This window comes from Sinocyclocheilus anshuiensis, unplaced genomic scaffold, assembly GCF_001515605.1.
Source record: "Sinocyclocheilus anshuiensis isolate Anshui unplaced genomic scaffold, SAMN03320099.WGS_v1.1 scaffold189, whole genome shotgun sequence".
Taxonomy (NCBI): Eukaryota; Metazoa; Chordata; class Actinopteri; order Cypriniformes; family Cyprinidae; genus Sinocyclocheilus; species Sinocyclocheilus anshuiensis.
The window spans coordinates 764,914-785,935 of record NW_015540861.1 but is presented as its reverse complement, the minus strand read 5'-3'; the positions used below and the strand labels follow the sequence as shown (position 1 = coordinate 785,935).

At 35.7% G+C, this 21,022-nt stretch overlaps 3 protein-coding genes across 5 annotated transcripts; 1 reads left to right on the top strand and 2 right to left on the bottom strand.

Moving 5' to 3' along the window:
• Nucleotides 1-2,241: 2,241 nt before the first annotated feature.
• slc25a51b (solute carrier family 25 member 51b) lies at nucleotides 2,242-5,822 on the bottom strand. Of its 3 annotated transcripts, none has more exons than XM_016485550.1 (2): nucleotides 5,408-5,822; nucleotides 2,242-4,079 (listed from the first exon to the last, which is right to left on the bottom strand). In XM_016485550.1, the coding sequence occupies exon 2, from the start codon at nucleotides 4,010-4,012 to the stop codon at nucleotides 3,095-3,097; it is 918 nt and encodes a 305-aa protein (XP_016341036.1). In that variant the 5' UTR covers nucleotides 4,013-4,079; nucleotides 5,408-5,822; the 3' UTR covers nucleotides 2,242-3,094. The 3 variants fall into 3 exon arrangements, with proteins under 3 accessions (XP_016341036.1, XP_016341037.1, XP_016341038.1); XM_016485551.1 differs by having other exon boundaries at nucleotides 5,780-5,817; XM_016485552.1 differs by having other exon boundaries at nucleotides 5,747-5,810.
• Nucleotides 5,823-8,327: 2,505 nt separating this feature from the next.
• cenpu (centromere protein U) lies at nucleotides 8,328-14,734 on the top strand. Its single transcript, XM_016485566.1, has 12 exons — nucleotides 8,328-8,523; nucleotides 9,982-10,087; nucleotides 10,260-10,518; nucleotides 10,624-10,717; nucleotides 11,644-11,760; nucleotides 11,846-11,942; nucleotides 12,270-12,366; nucleotides 13,414-13,492; nucleotides 13,574-13,621; nucleotides 14,004-14,065; nucleotides 14,243-14,399; nucleotides 14,567-14,734. The coding sequence occupies exons 1-12, from the start codon at nucleotides 8,476-8,478 to the stop codon at nucleotides 14,684-14,686; spliced, it is 1,284 nt and encodes a 427-aa protein (XP_016341052.1). The 5' UTR covers nucleotides 8,328-8,475; the 3' UTR covers nucleotides 14,687-14,734.
• A 2,326-nt stretch (nucleotides 14,735-17,060) lies between these two features.
• dhrs13l1 (dehydrogenase/reductase (SDR family) member 13 like 1) lies at nucleotides 17,061-20,774 on the bottom strand. The gene is made up of 5 exons (XM_016485565.1): nucleotides 20,593-20,774; nucleotides 19,573-19,691; nucleotides 19,236-19,359; nucleotides 18,503-18,829; nucleotides 17,061-17,585 (listed from the first exon to the last, which is right to left on the bottom strand). The coding sequence occupies exons 1-5, from the start codon at nucleotides 20,714-20,716 to the stop codon at nucleotides 17,323-17,325; spliced, it is 957 nt and encodes a 318-aa protein (XP_016341051.1). The 5' UTR covers nucleotides 20,717-20,774; the 3' UTR covers nucleotides 17,061-17,322.
• Nucleotides 20,775-21,022: the final 248 nt, after the last annotated feature.

Below are 21,022 nucleotides of genomic sequence, written 5' to 3'. Positions count from 1 at the left end.
AATAAATCAAATGCAATTCAGTACACTTCAATCAAACCGCGATATGGACTAGTGTATGTGAATATTAAATGGCAAAATTACTATTTAGCTACTACAGACGACAACTGCGAGCGTTGCGTGTGCTTAAATAGCAAACTGGCAAAAGAAAAGCGCGTCTGCGCCGTTCATTCCGTCACATTCCTTGTTACACAGTAAATTCCGTTTTTATGAATAGATTCCGGGATTCCGTCCCCATTTTCTACATCGCCCTACTTTTGCTAAGAAACACGTTCAACGCGGACGCACAGACGGTTGTCGTGGTAATGAACACCACAGCAACCACTTGTGCGTCCGCACTGAACGCGCATCTCGCATATAAAAAGCATTTTAGGGGGCCCTTGGCTTTTGGAAGCCCAAGGCGGTCGCCTACCTTTGCCTAATGGTTAAGTCCGCCTCTGACCACATGGATACGCTGTTTTCGTTCAAAGCAAAGCGTAAATAAACGTAGAAAACGTATCCGTGTGGTGCGGCTGACACAGACAAGTAGAACAGTATACGCAGATTACGTTCAGTCGATATTCTCTAAAATGGAGACGACGAATTGTTGAATAAAGTTATTTTTGTTTTCTTTGTGTACAAAAAGTATTCTCGTCGCTTCATAAAATTCAGATTGAACCACTGATGGCAGATGGACTATTTTGACAATTTCTTTCATACTTTTCTGGACCTTGACAGTGTAATTTACTTGGCAGTCAATGTGACAGTCACAAGCCTCCCGGTTTTCATCCAAAATATCTTAAATTGTGTTCCGAAGACAAACGAAACTTTTACGGGTTTGGAACGACATAGGGGTAAGTGATTAATGACAAAATTTTCATTTTGGGGTGGAGTATCCCTTTAAAGTTAAAAGAACCAATCATTCTTTTTGTTTATTTATGAATGTATACAACCTGGAGCAGTCAGAAAAACATGATTTGATCTTAAAATCAAAATGTATATCATTCTTGTCTGATTATTTTCCCACATTGAGTTGTGCTAAATGTGACATTGACCTTTTTTATATTTTAACCCAGAACAGCCAAGCAACCATGTAACATTACCCTGTTATGGTGGCCAATTTTGCACTACTCAAATTTACTAAAGAAAACATAAAAATCTATTCAAGTTTTTAAATTGCATCGCAATTGTGAAACACATAGGTACTTGTACGAAAGCAGGAGCCACTACAGAATCAAAATGTTTTTAATTCAAATAAAACGTCTGGTCTACTGCCTCCATCAACCTATAATCGTTTAGAATATTTTTCCAAACCAATCCCTGGGATTTACTCAAGGCTCAGAGAAGGAAAAGCCTCCCACATGATGCCCTGAGATGGTTCTGCCAAATGGCTCTAAAAGCATCTGTCCTTGAATGCCATTTGACCCTGTGTGATGGGATGTTTCCGTGTCTTTCTCTGTCCCCCGGAGGTTAACATTGTCCGAACAGAACGGAGGGAAGTGCACAGCTTCAGCTTCACATAATTAAGTACAGGGCTTTAAAGTGTGTGAATGATAAAAGGCTTGAAAAGAAAGAAAAATTGCTGTTCCAAAATGTAGTCCGCTGCATAGTGGTCTACAGCTACTTTCAAAGCAGCATCCTAACCTAACTCAAATGCAACCTTCTAAGTGACTGATTTGAATGCAACTTCCCAAACCACACAAATAAAGAATTATTCAATAGCATGGGTGATTTGAACAAAATCATGTACCATGAGATTTTCCATCAGGGTAGCGATACATATTACAATATAATCTGTAAAGCTGCCTTCAAATATGTATATTGTGAAAAGCATTATGCAAATACACCCGCCTTGACAAATATGGAGCGTATAATATGACAAAACGAATTGAATTTGTATTGCGTAAATTAAATTCAGAACTGTTAAATGCCACATAATATTCAGTTTTGTTAAATGACACTCGTCAATAATTCTAATTTACACAATACAAATTCAATTTGTTTTGTCATATTATAAGCTCCATAGACAAATAACTCTCCTCATGTCAAGTGAATGGTGTTAGCATGTTGCTAAGCTAAGGACAGATACTCTAATAAGCATATTTATACCAATAATATACCTAATATTTAGGTATACAAAAGACCAAATATTAGGTGAAAAATTACACATAACATAACAGACAAGTAATAAATAGTCTGCTTTGATCTCATGTTGACTTTGAAGCATCATAAACGGTTCAGTAATGACACCCAGAACGCAATAAGTGGAATTACTTGTTTACTTTCCACCCACAACAATGTGAAAATGTCATTCATGTCACAAAACACTGGTTACATAAAAATAGCATTTCATGAAAATGATCACATCTTTGAATTCATCAGGACTTTTACTGATTGGCAAAAACACTAGCATCATGGGCTTGTACAGACGTCTCTCGCTTTGTGTGGTCCACAAGTCACACCCATTTACGAACCATCGATCAACCTGCACGTAACACTTACAATGACACATGGCTTGTAATGCTCCAGTTCAGAGTTTGTGCATCAGGTATTTTAAACAAAACTACAGAAAAGTAGAAGAAATGTACTGTCAGTAGTGCAACTCTGTGCTTTCTCCATCCGTGTTCCACAGACCCCCAAAAAGTGAGTAAAAGAGCCACTAAAAAACTGATATGAGAACCAGGACATGTGGCGATATATTTCACAACACTTATAGTAGCCAAGTAATATGGGTGGACTTTATATGTAGTTATCAGCACATGGATGTACAGATCATTAAGTGCAGATGCAAAAGGAACAGTCCACATAAAAATGGAAATTCTGTCATCATTTACTCACCCTCAAACCTGTATGACTTACTAGGTAGTCAATGGGACCAGAAACAATAAAATATCTTCTTTCATGTTCCACAGAAAAAAGAAAGCTTTAGAATGACATGAGGGTGAATAAATGATGACAGAATTTCATTTTTGGGTGAACTATCCCTTAAAGTGCAGATGTTAAGTGCACTATGGGAGCTGGCAGTGTCCAGACCTCTTTTAAAAGAGGAAAAAAAAAAAAAAAAAAAACAATTTGGCTTACTTCAGAAAAAGTGCACTCCGCCATCCACCCCCAGTCTTCAGAAAACTTTCAGGAGAAGCTCGTAAGTTGCATTGATGATCCCCCACGACAGAAGAGATCGGTGGTAGTTGAGCGTCGCTCCGCGGAAGAGCAGCACGATGCTGCCGCCGCGTTCCCGCCACACCGTCATCAGCACTTGATGGCAAGGAACGAACTTGCCCCCGACTTGAGCCTGAGCTCGAGATTTGACCACATTCAGAGGGTAGAACATGATACCCAGCGCTGCCCCCAGCAGCCCGCCGCACACAAAGTCATTGGCCATGTGACCCATACGGGTTCGGGCATCAGGCAGCTGCTGCTTAATTGGCCCACGCAAGCCAAAGAACAGAATGTTACTAGGCCCGTTTCGCAACAAAACCGGGACCAGCCCGCGGTAGCACTCCCTCACACCATAGTCCCGCAGGAGAGTCCGGAAGGTGTGGGCGGTGTTATTGAAACGCCCGTTGTGCCTGTGATCCTGAAGCAGTGTTTGCACCCTTTCGAACGGCGTAAGAGCAGCCTCAGCCGTCCCGGCCAGCGCGGCAGCAACGCTCCGCGTAACAAGCTCAGGCGCACCACTTCTGTGGGCATAATGCAAAAGCAACCGGGAAAAATCCTCATACAGGCCGAACATGATGGCCACGGTGGTGGTTTTCTGCAGCAGTGGAGGCAGGAGCCCTCGGTAGAGATGTCTCAACCCTTCCCTCTGCAACTGGCGGACGGCTTCGGTCACTCGGACCCCGTGAAGCTGCTGCCGGAACAACACTTTCTGAATAGGAAAGGTCACGATGATGTTGGTGAACGCAGCAAGTGAGCCGCACACGTAGTGCTTTCCCCGAGCACCCAGATTGGCCCCTATTAGCGCATGGCCACCATTACCCAACTTGCCCTGCGGTTGCTGGGCCGAATCTGGGTCCATAGTAGTAACCACCCCCATAGGAAACTAAGCATTGGACTGATCAGCAGAAGCAATCCAGGTAAACACCCATCAACAGCATTTCAAGCTGTAAGAAAGAGAAAATAAAGCATAAGAACAGTCAAACGTATCTTGATAAGTTTTATGAGTTGATTCAATCCAAACGTGTTTTATTGGCAAGTGGTTTCAGGTAAGAGTCTAATCTTTTGAAACCATTTTACGTCATTATCTGCTGAGATAAGACGCGTTGCCTAACCACAGATCAAGTGGCCCAGACAGAAAGAGGGCAGGAGGACATCAGGCTACTGAACCATATCAACCTAAAACCTAACCTATATATTGTTTGTCATATGGCAAGATAAACAATAATAAATAAATAAATAAAAATATATATATAAATGATGATAAATGCTGTGCATTATTATCTTAAGACCTATGCTTTTTCATTCATTGGTCAATTTTAAAGTAAATTTTGCTGTTATAATGTGTTTTCTCAGACTAGTGAAAAAAAAAGCCAAAATACACATTTAAAGGGTTAGTTCACCCAAAAATGAAAATTCTGTCATTAATTACTCACCCTCATGTCGTTCCACACCCCTAAGACCTTCGTTCATCTTCAGAACACAAATTAAGATATTTTTGATCAAATCCGATGGCTCAGACTAGGGCTGGACAATAATTCAATATCAATATGTATCGCGATATAATTTTTTTCAATAACGGTGATATGATTTTTAAACACATTTCCGATATTTCGATATACATTACCAGTTTCCCATACATTGATTTATTTGTGGTGTTTGACTTCGTTGAATAAACATGAGCACTGCACGTTTCAAAATCATAACACGGCGCGGGTGTTTTATATGAATGTATCCGACTATCTTCAGAAAAGTTTCGATGGCATTTTCATTTGATCTGATATTTTCATTTTGGGGTGAATTAACCCTTTAAGTGATTATTTTATTACACTTTATCTATACATTTCTGTAGATTTCAACTACAATACATATCTGTAATGGCTTTAGAGTTTTTTTTTTTTTATGAATTTTTTCTTCTTCATCAGCACTTACATAGACCATACTTTACAGTCTATCTATCTATCTTTTTTAAATGAGTGATAAAAAGAGAAATCCAAAATCCTTTCTGTAAAAACCTTTAACTCTAATATGTCAACACATTTCAAATTTAAACAAGAACTTTGAGTCTGGCTTTATTCAATGTTCAGATTTCTGTTCTGGAAATGTATGCAAATCATTGCATATTTAATTACATAATGCCTTGTTTGCATATTTAAACAACATTTCAGAAAACCTGTAATACAGAACAATTGTCTTAATATAATGTGAATAATCAACTGGGTAAGTATGGTGATATCCATTTGATCATTTTTTTTAACCAAAATTATTTACTCACCCTCATGTCAATCCAAATCTGTGTGACTTCATGTGTAACACAAAGAAAGATGTTTTGAATACTGTTCACGCTGATCTTTCTATTCAATGCGAGCATATATTTAACATGGACACAAGATATGTTGTGCAGACTTTCATGTTAATGATGTCAAATGATGTCAAATGCGTCATAATTGCTCAAGTTTAAAAATGCAGCAGAGCAAGTAAGATTTGAGAGCATGTTAAATTCCGTATAACTACTTCATGAGACTTGAAATATAGTGCACATATAGTCATATAAGGTGTTTTGTTGTGCTTTTTGACCGTTCCTGTTTGCTGTGTGCTTTTGCTGTTGCCTTACATGAAAGAGCAGTGCCATGTTACTAAACATCACCTGCTGTGTTCCAGGAAGAAAGAAAGTCACACGGATCTGAAATGACATGAAGGTGAATAATAACATTTCACATCATGACAACGATTCCTTCACTGTTTAAAGGGGTCATATGATGCGATTTCAATTTTTCCTTTCTCAAAAGAAGGCGTAACTTTTATTCTCGCTGTAGTATTGTTGTTGCCGCCACTGCCATGTCGTGAAGGCGTTGTGTGTTTCGTTGTGAAAGCGAAACTATTTTCTTTGGCCTTCCAAAAGAGGACAATATCTGCTTCGTCATGCCTGGAGCTGATCTGTGCTGGTCGCTGAGGAAATCGCGCTGTGGATCGCGCTGTGGATCGCGCTGTGGATCGCCGGATCGTCTTTCACCGTGGATGAAACGGAGTCCAGCCCTGGGTCGTCACGTGGTTGCCGCAAGCCTTCCGGTGATTATACAATTTTTAGTTTTACCTCACTTCCAATTTTTTTCCTTGTAAAAAACATTATCTTTGTTTTGTCAACTGAGAATTTAAAACCCCATTTATATGACCATACTTCAACTATTGCAATAGCCTCCTGTAATTTTTTTAACAATAAAGTCAGTATTCCTTCCCCTTTTCCAGATTGCCCCATCATCAGCAAAGAGCCAAAACCCCAGCCCATTATCCAGATCTTCAAATACATCATTTATCATTATGGAAAACAATAAAGGGCTCACTATACTTCCTTGTGGAGTTCCATTTTCAATCACAAACTTTTCTGAATAACTATTTCCTATTCTCACTTTTATTGCTCTTCCTGATAAAAAAATCCTTGATCCATCTATACATTTGACCTTTGATACCTAACTTACATAATTTGATTAACATCCCCTCTTTCCACATCATGTCATATGCTTTCTCTATGTCAAAGAAGACCGCCACTACACTCTCTCTATTTATTTGTGCTTTTCTTATTTCGTGTTCTAAACACACAGCCGGATCCATTGTATTTCTCCCTCTCCTAAAACCACTCTGATATTTGGATAAAAAATTCTTATTTTCCACATGATACATTAACCTTTCATTCACCATTTTTTTCCACTATCTTACCAATATTAGACGTCAAAGCAATAGGTCTATAATTTCCTGGATTTGTACAATCTTTCCCAGGTTTACGTATTGGAACTATCACCGCCTCCTTCCAACTTTGTGGTAATTTTCCTTCCTCCCAAATTTTATTGTACATTTTTAATAAAACATCCTTGGATAATTCACTGAGATGACTTATCATTAAATAGCAAATCTGATCCATACCTGGAGCTGATTTCCTGGTTTTTCTAAGAGCTCGATTTAACTCTGACTTCGTAAATGTCATATTTAGTTGATCATTATTGTATTCCTCATTCTGTATTATCTCTTTATACTGCTCCAACGTCCTTTCCCTTCCTCTTTTTCCCTCCTCACTAATATGGCCTGATTTATGTATTTTAACAAAATTTTCCGCCAACATTTCTGCGTTCTCTTCATCTTTTACAGCTGTTGTATCTCCATCCCTTAAAATTGGACAACCACACTCTCTTTTTATCCCATTCATTCTTTTTATCATTCCCCATACTTGACCTATTTCTGTTTTCCTTCCCAGTGTTACAAAACTTCCTCCAAAACTCTTTTTTTTTGTATATTTGATGATTCTCCTTACATTCGCTTGCTTCCTTTTATATTCAATAAAATTCTGAAAACTATGATTCTTTTTTAACATTTGAAAAGCTTTATTTCGAGATTTAATTGCTTGAACACATTCTTTTGTCCACCATGGTACAATCTTCTTCTTTTTTTCTTACCTCCCTTCTTTCCGACTCTGAGCTTCTTTGGTTTCCAGTATTTCCACTCCAGACTGAAAGAGTGATAGACCGGAAGTGGTTGCGAAAGAATCGCTTCTAGTGTTTCCACTCGCATGGCGTTTGTAGGGTGAACTAGAAGGGTCACTGCAGTGAATTGACACTGGAGGGGGCCAAAGACCACAATACACAACATGAGAAAGGGTTTGTTTATTTATTTATTCATTTATACGAAAGAAAATAATATATAGAACATCTAAACATCCGAATGGACTCAGAGTTTTGATGACTGTAAATAGACATCATCTATTAATATAAACATTTATTTTGCTTATACATAATTATGCATAATTATGCATAAAGCAAACAGAACATCTTTGTTGTAATAAAACACGTACATTTAAAAATGGATTTATAATGAATTTAAATAGATATAATCATGTCAGCAGCACCACAACAGCAGAGGGCAGTCAGGAAGGAAATGACGTGGTGCTCCGCCCTGCTTGCTTTCCACGAAACAGGGAAGGAATCTTCCTTGTACGATTGAAGGGGTCATTTAAATAGTATATTTTATTTTATAAAAAAAAATAATGTGTGAAATATGAATGGATTTTCTTAATTTCCATTTTATTAGCTTATATATACAAATTAATGGTAAAATATCCTTTCTACTTGTTTCTACTAAACAAATTGTACACCATAAGATTGTTCACTGTCCCCCGTTTCTGAGATGGTACGTTACAGTTTAAGCGTTCAAACATTCGCGGTAAAAATACCACTCCACCACTCGCTTCACTCTCCGACTCTGGAGATTTTGTGTCCGTCATTGTTTTTGCTTATACATATTGTTAGTGAGTATGTTATCTAACGTTATCATTATATTTAATAAATAAATGCGAAGATGAGTAGGATGGCGAAAGCACTGAGAGCTGTTCAGCGGGAGCTGCAGGTGAGTTCAGCTGTTCAATGTTTGAATCCTAATTAACTTACGCTATATTTTTCCTGAAAAATAATATTAATATCACCAACATTTATATTATGCGATAACAAATATTTTATTGTTCTTATTTATGAGATAAAATATAGTGTCTAATATTCATATGATTATATTATACTTATTATTTGTATATATATATTTTTTACTTGTAATTATTGAAACATGTCATTTTAGTGCCACCAGTATTTATACGAATTTATTTTTGTTCTTTATGATAATGTAATATTTCATAGTAGTATGGCATATATGTAATATTATACATGTATTATATATTATATTTCTTAGATTGTCTTATTTTTTATTGTTTGTTATTCCTCAAACATAATATTAATATCACCAATGTTAATGTTATGTAATGACAAATATTATATTTTTATTGTTGTTGTTTAGTATATAATAGAATATTTAATGTAACTTATTAATATGACATATATAATACTTGTATACGTGTGGGTAGGTGATAAATAGGCAGTAAAAATGTTTTTTGTAAAAGACCATTTTTGAAGAAGAAATACATATATTTATGTAGTGTGAAGTCTGATGTTTGAGAAAATATAAGGGGTCACTAACTTTGTCAATTCTTTCGCTGTTTTTTATTATTTTGTACATTTTTACTGAACTGTACCGTAAATGAGTCTTATGGTGTGACAGCAAAAATTAAGAAAAACAACTCTTAATAATAGCATGAGAGAGATTTATCTTCATTGTTAGACACTTATTTCCATATAGTGTTATTTATTTGATATGAAATTATGAATAACATCCTTTTTTCCCCATGACTTGTAGGACATTTTCAAGACAAACTTTGCTGTCATCCGTTCAAAACTGCTGACTTATACCATTTGCGTTCTGGATTGTTTTATATACGTGTATATATAATATGAATTATACATTTAAGGCCTTTTCTATGATTGGCCAATTTGTTGTGATTGTTTCAGTTATTTACTGAATTGAATAAATTAATATTTAACGGTGTTAACTGTAGTCTTATACTGTAAAATGATCACTTATAAAGGATTCAATTCATCACAATTATTTAATGAATGAAGCGCTCAAAAAAATGTTTGACCAAGCCCTAAAAAAGACAATTAATCATCAAAGCTCTAAAACTGAAATTAAGCAGCATAATCATATATTTTAGACTATTAATCCTCTGCCAAATTTAATAATTGTGACAGCCCTAATTTTTATTTATCTATTTACCTTTTTTAGAATTTGAAAGATAGTAAAAAATATTGTTTGATGAGTGATATCTCTGTAGTCCTTGAAAACCAAAAAAGTAGTGCTTGAAAAGTCCTGGAATTTATTTGTACAGTATCTGTACGAACCATGATATATGCAATAATATGCACTTAAAGTTTGGACACAATTGAAAGAATTTGTTGTTAATTAAGTTCCGTCTTTTCTTAGGGTGCAAAACAGAGCAGTGATAATGCGGTGGAGTCTCCACAGCCCCTGGACATTTCATCCATAGAGAAAACCAGTTTCTTTCATGGAGACCAGTATTCTCCTCATGGTATGACAACCCTGTAATAAGCATACTGTAGTTTGGGGAGAAAAGCTAAATGTAATGTTGTTATATTGATGGCATAAAAAGCAAGTGGTCATCACTTTTTGAAAACAACGTCTGAAAGTAATATAAAGTAATATCAAAAGTGACTTTATGCAGTTCTTGCTGTCTTTTGCAGGGAACCCCCTTCACAGCACAGCTTTGGAAGAAGATCTCAGTCCTGGACCAGAACAGAACCAAAAGTCTGCTCCAGAGAAGTTGGGTCGACTGCGAGCTAGGAAGCCTGTTCTTAGTGTAACGGACACTGATAAGACAGCAGTTACTCAGGCTAAGAAAATAGGCAAAGCTGTTTCTGACGCATTGAATAAGAAAGCTTCATCCAAAGAGAACCAGGAACCACCTCAGCCAACAAATAAAGGAGCAAAATCAGTAGTAAGGTAGAGTGTGGTCCTGTGAGATCAAAGGGTTTTAAAGGCATTTCTGGTACGCAGTTATGTTTATGCTTCGGTATAATAACGTAAAGGCTTTCTGTGTCATTACAGAAAAGTTAAAGGCAGACCTTTGCCAACCATATCAGAAGGCAGAGATAATGCAGGAAAGAAAAGAACATCAATCCCCACAAGCTACAGAGCCAAGGTGAGAGTTCAAAGGAATAGTTCACACAAAAATGAAAGTTTGCTTTAAATGTACTACTCACCCTCAAGGCCATCCAAGATGTAGATGAGTTTGTTTCTTCATCAGAACAGATTTTGAAAAATGTAGCATTTTGACACTTGCTCACCAGTGGATCCTCTGCAGTGAATGGGTGCCGTCAGAATGAGAGTCCAAACAGCTGATAAAAACATCACAATAATCCAAAAGCAATCCGCACGACTCCAGTCCATCAGTTACTGTCTTGTGAAAAGATGTGTGTTTGTAAGAAACCAATCCATTGAGATGTTTGTAACTTCAAACCGTTGCTCTCTGCTAAAATATGAATCCATAATCCATATTAACACTTCCTCCAGTGAAAAAGTCCATCCCCTGTTGTCCTTTCACATCAAATTCCACATATTTTTAACTGTTTTGGACTGTTTTCACTTAAAAACTGAATATTTGTCTACATATTTCTGTCCTGATTCAGACAAGACCACTTTTTCACTGGAGAAAGCAGTATTATGGAAAGAAGACCAGAAGCAATTTTTTTTGGAGTTAATGCATCTTAATGATGGATTTGTTTTTTTACAAACACAGATTTGAACAAGATGTTAATTGATGGACTGGAGTTGTATGGATTACTTGTGCTAAATTTCTCCAAATCTGTTCAGATGAATAAACAAACTCGTCACCTTGGATAGCCTGAGGGTGAATACATTTTCAGCAAATTATAATTTTTGGGTGAACCATTCCTTTAATGCCTTGATTTTGAACTTCGTCTGCATTTTTTCCTGTTTTATCTGTTAAAATTTTTTAGCTGTCTATACTTTTTAAACTGTTGTGTATTCATGGCAGAAATGAAAAGTGATGTATTTGGAATATATATATATATTCGAATTTTTTTTTTTTTTTTCTCATTTTCCCAGGAAGCAGTCAAAGGTCAGAGGTTGGCAAAAGAAACTTCTTCGAGCCTAGGAGTGGCTCAGAGACAGCAGAGGTCACCTCCATCCTCAGAGGAGCTGACAGACGAGGATGAAAGTTTTGTATGTCTCATATCTTCATTTATCAGTATCTACATATTATATGATACGTGAAATATGGCCCTTTAATTCAGTTTTTCCTTTTCAGCACCCAAGCAAAGAGAAGTCTATAAGGGGAAAGAGGAGATCATCCAGTCAACGGCAGAATGGCCACAAACAGAAAAGGAAATCTTCAACTTCATCAGGTACTAAACAAACTTTAAAAGACAGTTGTAAAGTTGTTTATTTTAAATGTGTGGTGTTCTTAATTTATATGCATCAAATGCTTTAATAGTGTGCAGTGAAGCTTGTCATGGTTCTGGCAGCATTTTTCCCCATTCATTTTCTTTAAATGCACTTCAAAAAAAATATAGGTTGCATAAACCAACCGAACGGCACAGAAGTGAATCATAACATTGCAAAACTTTTGATTTAAAAATCTATTAGGAATGCATGATCTGGTAAAATGTTTACCTTGAATGTAATGTAAATTTTGTTGTCCAAATGCATAAATGTAAATCGTATTTCTCCAGAAAGAGCTGGCCCCTCTAAAAAATCCAGGGATTTGAAAAGTCCAACTGATCTTGACGTGGTGCTCGATAGTTTTCAGGAGTTTGTCACTCAGTACAAGTAAGTGTGAATTGCGCTAAGCAATCCAGTGTCTTAATAATTAACTGAAGTCAAGTGCTTAAATAGGCCTGGGCGAAAAAACGGTATCGATATTTATCGACGGTACACCTTCTTCGAATGGAATTTATGCTGTTTTGTTCATAATTGTTTATGCAATTTACAAAATTATATTTGATTTATATGAGTTAATTTAGACATAATGCAGGTTTTTTAGACACTTTTTTTCCTTGCGTTGACAATTTAAATGTGCTGCATTATTTTGCTCATTGCGCCCTCCTGTGATCTCGGGAGACAAGCCAAAAGTTTCCTTAAGACCTATTTAATCTGTACATAAAACATTAGAAATTAGATATTTGTTAAATTTTAATGTGTTTGACTGTTAAAACAAAAAATATTTGTTGTTTGTCTCAATAAATTGGGTTAATTTAAAAATACAGTGGTTAAATTGAAACTTTTTTTTCTATTGCTCTTTGTTTTAAAAAGGTTATAAAAAAGTCAATAATTATCGATACCGAATGATATGAGTGAATGGCGCTTCGGCTCTTTGGATTAAGCAATGCATGAATACATGATGCTGTTTTGTTCATAATTGTTTATGCAATTTACAAAATTATATTTGATTTATATGAGTTAATTTAGACATAATGCAGGTTTTTTAGACACTTTTTTTCCTTGCGTTGACAATTTAAATGTGCTGCATTATTTTGCTCATTGCGCCCTCCTGTGATCTCGGGAGACAAGCCAAAAGTTTCCTTAAGACCTATTTAATCTGTACATAAAACATTAGAAATTAGATATTTGTTAAATTTTAATGTGTTTGACTGTTAAAACAAAAAATATTTGTTGTTTGTCTCAATAAATTGGGTTAATTTAAAAATACAGTGGTTAAATTTAAAAGTTTTTTTCTATTGCTCTTTGTTTTAAAAAAAGGTTAGAAAAAATGTCAATAATTATCGATACCGAACGATATGAAACATTATATCATTGATACTTTTTTTAGCTATATCGCCCAGCCCTATGCTTAAATATTTTGACTGGTTTCTGCAGGCAGACCATAAACTCTGAAGCAGTCAAACGCTCCATTGATGCTGTCAGTCGCTCGTTTGAGGAGCAGCTCTCAGAGATAGTGAGAATGTTTTTCAGATCTTTTCACATAAAATAAATGTTGCTGATGTCATAATTATAAAAATGTGTAATTTATTCATAGATCACAGCAACAAAGCAACTCAAGAATGTGAAAAGGGAAAATAACAAGGTGATTCTCCATTGCATGACTCATCTGGGCAATATACACCGACTACACATCAAAAGTTTGGAAGAATTATAAATGTTTAGAAAATAAGTGTCTTATGCTCAGCAAGATTGCTTTTATTTGACAAAATGCAGTAAAAACAGTAATATCGTGAAATATAAAAATTTAAATGCATATTAGAATTATTTCTGAAGGATCATGTGACACTGGAGTAATGATGCTGAAAATTCAGCTTTGATCACAGGAATAAATTACATTTTAAAATACATTCAAATAAAACATTTCTTTTACATTTTAATAATTTTCACAATAGTTTTTCCAAACTTTTGATTGGAAATTATTTGAATAGCAGTGTTGCTATTAACTGTATTGTTCTCTCTTTCAGATCAATAGCACTATTAATAAGAAGAGGACCAGACTTGTGGAAGCCAATAATGAGCTCATTAAGTAAGCACTGACAAGTAAACATAATTGATGTTACATTTGAGGTTTGTTATTCTAAAGGGACCATATCATGGAAAACTGGATTTTCCTTTCTCTTTTATACTATTGTATAAAAATTGCTCGTTCAATTCATAGTAATGAATGTATAACTATTAAATTGAAATGAATTTCTGGTTTCAGGGGAAAGACAAAGCTGAGGATCCTTCAGAAAGATCATGATGAGATGGAACAGAGACTCAAAGCTCTGAGAGAAGGATCCTCTTTGCTAACTAACCTGCAGGAGCTCAACAGGAAGTACCTGAAGCACCATAAAGCTCATCCGGATGAGGTGGAAACGGTGAGGAAGTCTGCAGCTAGTTGGTTTGGTGTTGAGCTTTCATTCCTATTGAGTTCTGTGCATAAACTTGCTGTACAAGCAAACCATCTTGTCATATTTTATGGGATTTGTGGGGTTTATTGTTCTTTGGTCCATTTCTCATTTCATTTCTGTCTTTTGTCTGACAGTATGGCCCATCCTGTATGCCTGCCATGTTGATGGAAGCCAGGTGCATCATGGGAACAGAGCACCAGCTAAAGACCGTCAATGACCATCTACAGCAGGTCTTAGATGAAACAGAAAATTAATAACTAACACACACTGTACAGCTCGACAAAACAAATAAACAAGTTTAATGTCATAGTACACTTTGTCACGATGTTTATTAGTTTTGGGAATTTATGCTAATTGAACTATTGTTATATACTTAAACTTGAGCTATTTTATTATCTCTAATACTGTTATTTAAAGGAACACTCCACTATTTTTGAAAATTGGCAACTCCCCTAGAGTTAAACAGTTGAGTTTTACCGTTTTCGAATCCATTCAGCCGATCTCCGGGTCTGGCGGTAGCACTTTTAGCTGTAGCTTAGCATAGATCATTGAATCTGATTAGACCGTTAGCATCTTGCTCAAAAATGACCAAAGAGTTTCTATATTTTTCCTATTTAAAACTTGACTCTTCTGTAGTTACATCGTGTACTAAGACCGACGGAAAATGAAAAGTTGCGATTTTCTAGGCCGATATGGCTAGGACTATACTCTCATTCCGGCGTAATAATCAAGGAACTTTTCACAAAAGAGCCTCTATTGCATATGCATCAAGAATACTTTCTTTTTTTATTATTCGTCACGCATTGGTATTTAAGGTAAAGTTTGAACTGGTGCTTAGTCATTGATACCCTTTGTCCTATAATGCCCTACCTGAACTTGTCTGATAAGAGGATCATATAGACACTGTGCTTTAGGCTAGAAATGATCTCAGTGGTGTTTCAGGGGCTGTTTTTGTGTAATTGGGCCCCTTGTGTTATAACAGAAATTATGAAGTGCACATTTTGAGTGAATGAACATGCAAAAATCTGGATAGATATGATAAATATGAGTAGGTCCACATGCTTGCAACAAGTAGACAGAAGTTTGTGATATATATATATATATATATATTTATTTATTATTTCAGCTAATTCCCAAAGCAGCATTTGTAATTTTCCATTAGTATAACATACTAAAATAAGTAAAACCAGAAATAAAAAATGGAAAATATAAAAATAAAAACTAATTCAAATATTATGATAAAAACTTTAATAGTACCTGAGTGATACTAAAATAACACTGTGCCAGACATATCCATTTGCATCTTGAGCTTGCATACTTTAGCGTAGTCACATTTATTCATTTAGCAGACACCTGTCTTGACACAATTTACAATTGAGGAATCAAGATATATTTTTAATTCAATTTTAATGTGGAAATATGAAGGAGAGTTAGGCAACATCAAAGGATAAATTATGATTTTCTTTCATGCCTTTCACCTCTGACTCTGTATTAAAAGTCAATGTTAATAAGCTTTGCTTGGGCTGAAATTATATACGCTTTATATACTTCAAAATTAATATAAACAGGTCTGCATCAAGCATAAAGGGCTGTAATGTTTGCACACCTTGTTAACTGATGTATGTGGGGTGTGCATGTTTTCCGTCAATCCAAGTTCCTTGAGAATGCAGAACAACTGCCATGTCACTGCTGACACTTGATCTGAATGTTGTGAATGGGTGTGCAGGTCAGTTTTATTGTACAAAGCTAGTATAATATCTCTAACTGTGCTCATATAACTGACAGCAGCTCTATTGGACTAAACCACTTCCTGTTGCTGCAGGTTTCATCTTACATGTCTGGTTTTGTCCTTTGCACCTTGCCAAAATAAAATGGGGAAAAAACAAAAAAACAGTACTTGTTTTTACAAGCCGTACAATGGGAGAGTCGTGCATTTTGTGTTTGGCATTTAAGGAAGTAGAATTTAAAAAGCACTTGCCTCAACCATTTGAGGGGCATCTGAAAGGCACTACTGTCTCAACAAATTGCAGGTTTAATACATTTACAAATGGCTTTGTCATTTATTATTTTTAATTTTTTTTATACCAAATACAGTACGAAGAACATCAGTTTACATAGTGTAATGCTGTTCAACAGTCAGGTTTGGGAAGTAAAAACTCTCCATAGAGAAATTGGCTTTTTAATGGTATATGCATTAGTCAAAGCCTTATTTTTAAAACAATTATGTGTAGTGAAAAACTACATTACCCATGATGCTGTAAAGAAAATTCAATCGGAGAGTCACAGCAACCAGATTATGCCAAAAGATCCACCCAGTTCCATACTGCACCAAATGAGTCCAAATCAAATGACGTAATCCATTCGGTCTCACTATGCTGTTTCAAAATAGGCATACATATATATAGTGAGGAAAAAAAATTAACTTAAATGATTTTAGCAAATGGCTGCAATATAACAAAGAGTGAAAAATTGAAGGGGGTCTGAATACTTTCCGTACCCACTGTATATGTATATGTATATGTGTATGTATATACACACACACACATACATGTATATTTGTATATGTATGCATATTTTGCTATACACTTAAAATATATGTTTTTATATAGATAGAATCAACAGCTTTAAATGGATGGTTTTATATTTCTCCATTTTTTATTTGATTATGCAAAAAAATAATTTCAATTACAACTAAATGTGAAGCTAAATATAAAAGTTGAGTGATTAACAGCACTGGTTACAGACTTGCTTTCCACTCACTTGTGTGCTCAGAACTTGTAATTATGATATTTCTGACTCTGTCTGAAGGACACATAATATACCAAAAGAAAAAATACCAAAATCGAGATATTACAGTACTTTACTCACAGCAATGTGTGCGCCTGTGTATTCAAGCCATGCCACATAACTTCTCACTGACGTCCCACAGTTTTTTGGCGATTCCATCGTCTCTGGCCTCAGGCTTGACTTGCACCAGCTGACAGTCAGAAAAGTATCGTCCGCTCAGGTGCTCGATGTTCTCTTGTAGTGCGCAGTACAGCGTCGTCTGAGCCCCAGACACCGGGTCGGTCGCCCAGAACTTGCTAATAATAGCCTTGATAATGTGTGTGTGCCATTCATTGATGTCACGGGCGAGCTCTGATCTCACCGACCCTGAAACAGATCAAACACGGAAAACAGGGTGAGAAATGGATGCAACGGGCTAGATGCTTCTGACTTTTCCCTGTTGTTGTTGTTTTTTTTGGATCCCTGCTGTTTTCAGGGTTTCTGCGCATCCTTGAAAAGTTCTTAAAATGTCTTAATTTGCCCTTCCACGAATTAAGGACTTAAAAGGTCTTAAATTGGAGCAGAAAGTCATGGCATTAAATGTTGCATTCACTGCAAAAATTATAAATTGTGTTTTTGTCCTATTTTCCAATACAAGTGTCTAAACATCCTTATCCATTTACTTGAGATGCAAACTGAAGATATGCAGTCTTGTTTTTTTGTTTGTTTTTTGAGACATTTAACAAAATTAAGGAAATTAAGTTGATTTTTCTGCGTCTGATGGATTTGATATTTTCCTTTTTATCATAAATTCACTTCATGTTGATACAATTCTCAGAAACAAGACTTCTTATGTCACTGCTGCATCTACTTTTTTTAATTAACTCAAACTACAAAAAAAAAGGGAAGAACATAATTTTTGTACAGTGTGATCAGAAGATACAGTAACAGTTATTTCCATATTCTAGTTAAGCTATTTTTATGTGTAAAATGAATGAAAAAGTAATGGAGATAGGTTGGAAGTGGCATTTAGAGAACATACTGATGTATTTGTATACCCTTTAATTTATTCCTTAAATTTTCTTCAATTGGTCTTGAAAAGGAAAAATTTGCCTCCAGAAAACTTTTGTGACAACTTTTATGGCAATAATACCAATCCCACAGCTAATGTTTCTGCAAAGAAACACCGAAGATCCTTTTTTGCACTGATCTATTAAGCATTATATGCATGTTTTAGATTTATGAATAGTTTTTGGCAAAAAAAATAAATAAATACATATTGCAAACTCTCACTGATCACTAACCTGGATGGAGACTGTAGCATGTGACGCTGGTTCCCTCCAGTCTCTTGGCCAGTTCATGAGTGAAGAGCACATTACAGAGCTTGCTGTGGGTGTAGGCCCTGAATAATTCAGTGTCAGATGATCCCAGAGCGAGCTTCTTGTGTGTGTTGATGCAGTCGAAATCAATAGTGCCCAGATCATGACCACAAGATGACACGTTGACCACTCTGCTGGGCGCACACTCCTTGAGACGCTCCAACAGAAGATTGGTCAACAGGAATGGACCGATATGATTGACACCAAGGATCATCCCGATGCCATCTTCAGTGCGTCCTGGAGCGGCCAGTGCTTAACAACACAACAAACAGGTATCATAGCTGGTGTAACAAATAATAGCTTACCCTGCCAGTCAAAATTTGGAATAAGATTTTTCAATGTTTTTGAAAGAAGTCTCTTATGCTCAAAAATACAGTAAAAAATGGTAATATTATTACAAATGAAAATATCTGTTGTAATATATTGCAAAATGTCATTAATTCCTGTGATGCAAAGCTGAATTTTCAGCAGCTTTTCTCAGCATACTGTTGTGGAAACTTTCAGGGTAAGATTGAAAGTATTTTTTTAATTGTAAAAATATTTCACAATATTACGGCTTTACTGTATTTTTGATCAAATATATTAGATGGTTTATGTATGTTGAAGTTTTAACCTTACAGGTTTAGGAGCTGGTTAGGTTTGCTTTTTTTAGTTTTACCAGCATTATTGATGAGCAGGTCCAGTCTGGGCTCGGCTTTCAGGAAGGTTTCGACAAAAGATCGGATGGATTTCTGACTTGCAAGATCCAGTTGCATGAAGATCACAGCATCATTCCCAGTTTCCTAAGCAAAATATCAGAATGTTCTATCAGTTACAATGTTTGTACAATATATAAAGTATGAAGTTATAGCTTAATAATTAATGAACTGGGACAAAGATATTTTTCATGTCTTTAATGTTTAATAGTTTTTTGAGACTGTCAGTACTAACAGACCTCTAGAAATATTCACTGTGACAACTTCCCAGACCAGAGTTAAATCAGAGCTTTCACTCACCATCCTGATTTCTTGTGCTGCTGCTTCTCCTCTCTGTTTGCTGCGGCAGGCCAGAATCACTCGGGCTCCTCTCGTGGCCAGCTCTGCGGCAGTCGCCTTCCCAATGCCAGTGTTGCCACCTGTCAGACACAACAGATGGAATATGTATTCTTTGTTGTTCCAGCATAGACAGGTACAGAGTCATAGCTTCATGTTAAGTATTTGTTCTTGCTGAACTTTATTTAGAACAGTGATTCTCAACATTTTGACTCCAAACCCCTATTGTCCAAATCAATATTCAAAGCGAAACCAGAAAAATGGATATTCATTATAGAACGTACATGGCATTTTAAGATTTCATTAATATACACGACTTCCCTGGGTCTATAAGTCACACTTTTAAAACTTTACAAAATTAAAAGTTTGCTGAGGGTTCTTAGTAGGTTTGATTGCTTTTTTTCTACTTCATAGAAAACTCTGTTTTGTTTTATATTGTCTAGTATTAATTTGTATTATATGACATGCAATGCATGAATTTGTTTCAGTGATATTTTAATAATAATATATTTTTTATTACATTTTATTTTTTAATTTCCATTATTATAAGTTTTCATTCAATATTTATATTTGATTTTATTTCACCTTTATTTTAATTAACAGTTGTTGGTTTTTAAACTATTATGATAACCCTGATACATTTAGAAGAAACACCCTAACTCTTATTACATGCAGTTCTGTGACTTTATAGGAAAGAGAAAGCATATATGACAACTTTAAAATCACAAAATTTAATTTAATGAAAATGTAATAAGCTATTTTAGTCTCCTGCTGCTCAGATTTTTAACCTAGAAAAAAAGACTCCAGTAATATTAAAGAAGAGATCTCCAACAGTGTCTCGTACTTTTTCTTGTCATATTTGCGTTTCATATTCTATTTTCATTTCTTCTAAGGGATTTTAGGAGAAACATCTAAGCTGAGCTCTGAAAGAATAACCTCTGAGAAATCTTGCACAGTGCAAACTTTTGAAGAAAAGTCACCTACCCGTTACAATGGCGGTTTTCCCATATAGTTTGGCAGTGCCGGTGAAGGTCTTCCTATGAACAAAAATCCTATGACCAATCAAATATGCAACCAATAAAAACACAATAAATAAAAAGAAAATCATTTTTGCGGCTGTGGGCGCAGCAGTCAGATGTCTTCATCTGGTCTGTGTTGAGCCTTGACCCTTTATATCCAGATACAGAAGCTGAAAGAACAGAAGGATCTCAAGCCACGCCCATCTGTAAACCATGCCTGATAGTCTGGAATGTGGGTGTTATATAACGACATCCAGATGATAAAGTACTCATTGAGGCCTTTTGCAACACAGTGAGGTGCTTTTTTGAAGTTAAAGTGTTAAAGTCACTGATGCATGATAAAGTGAAATGTTCTTGTGTTTGTAAATGATCCTCAGGAGGACGTTCCTCGCCTT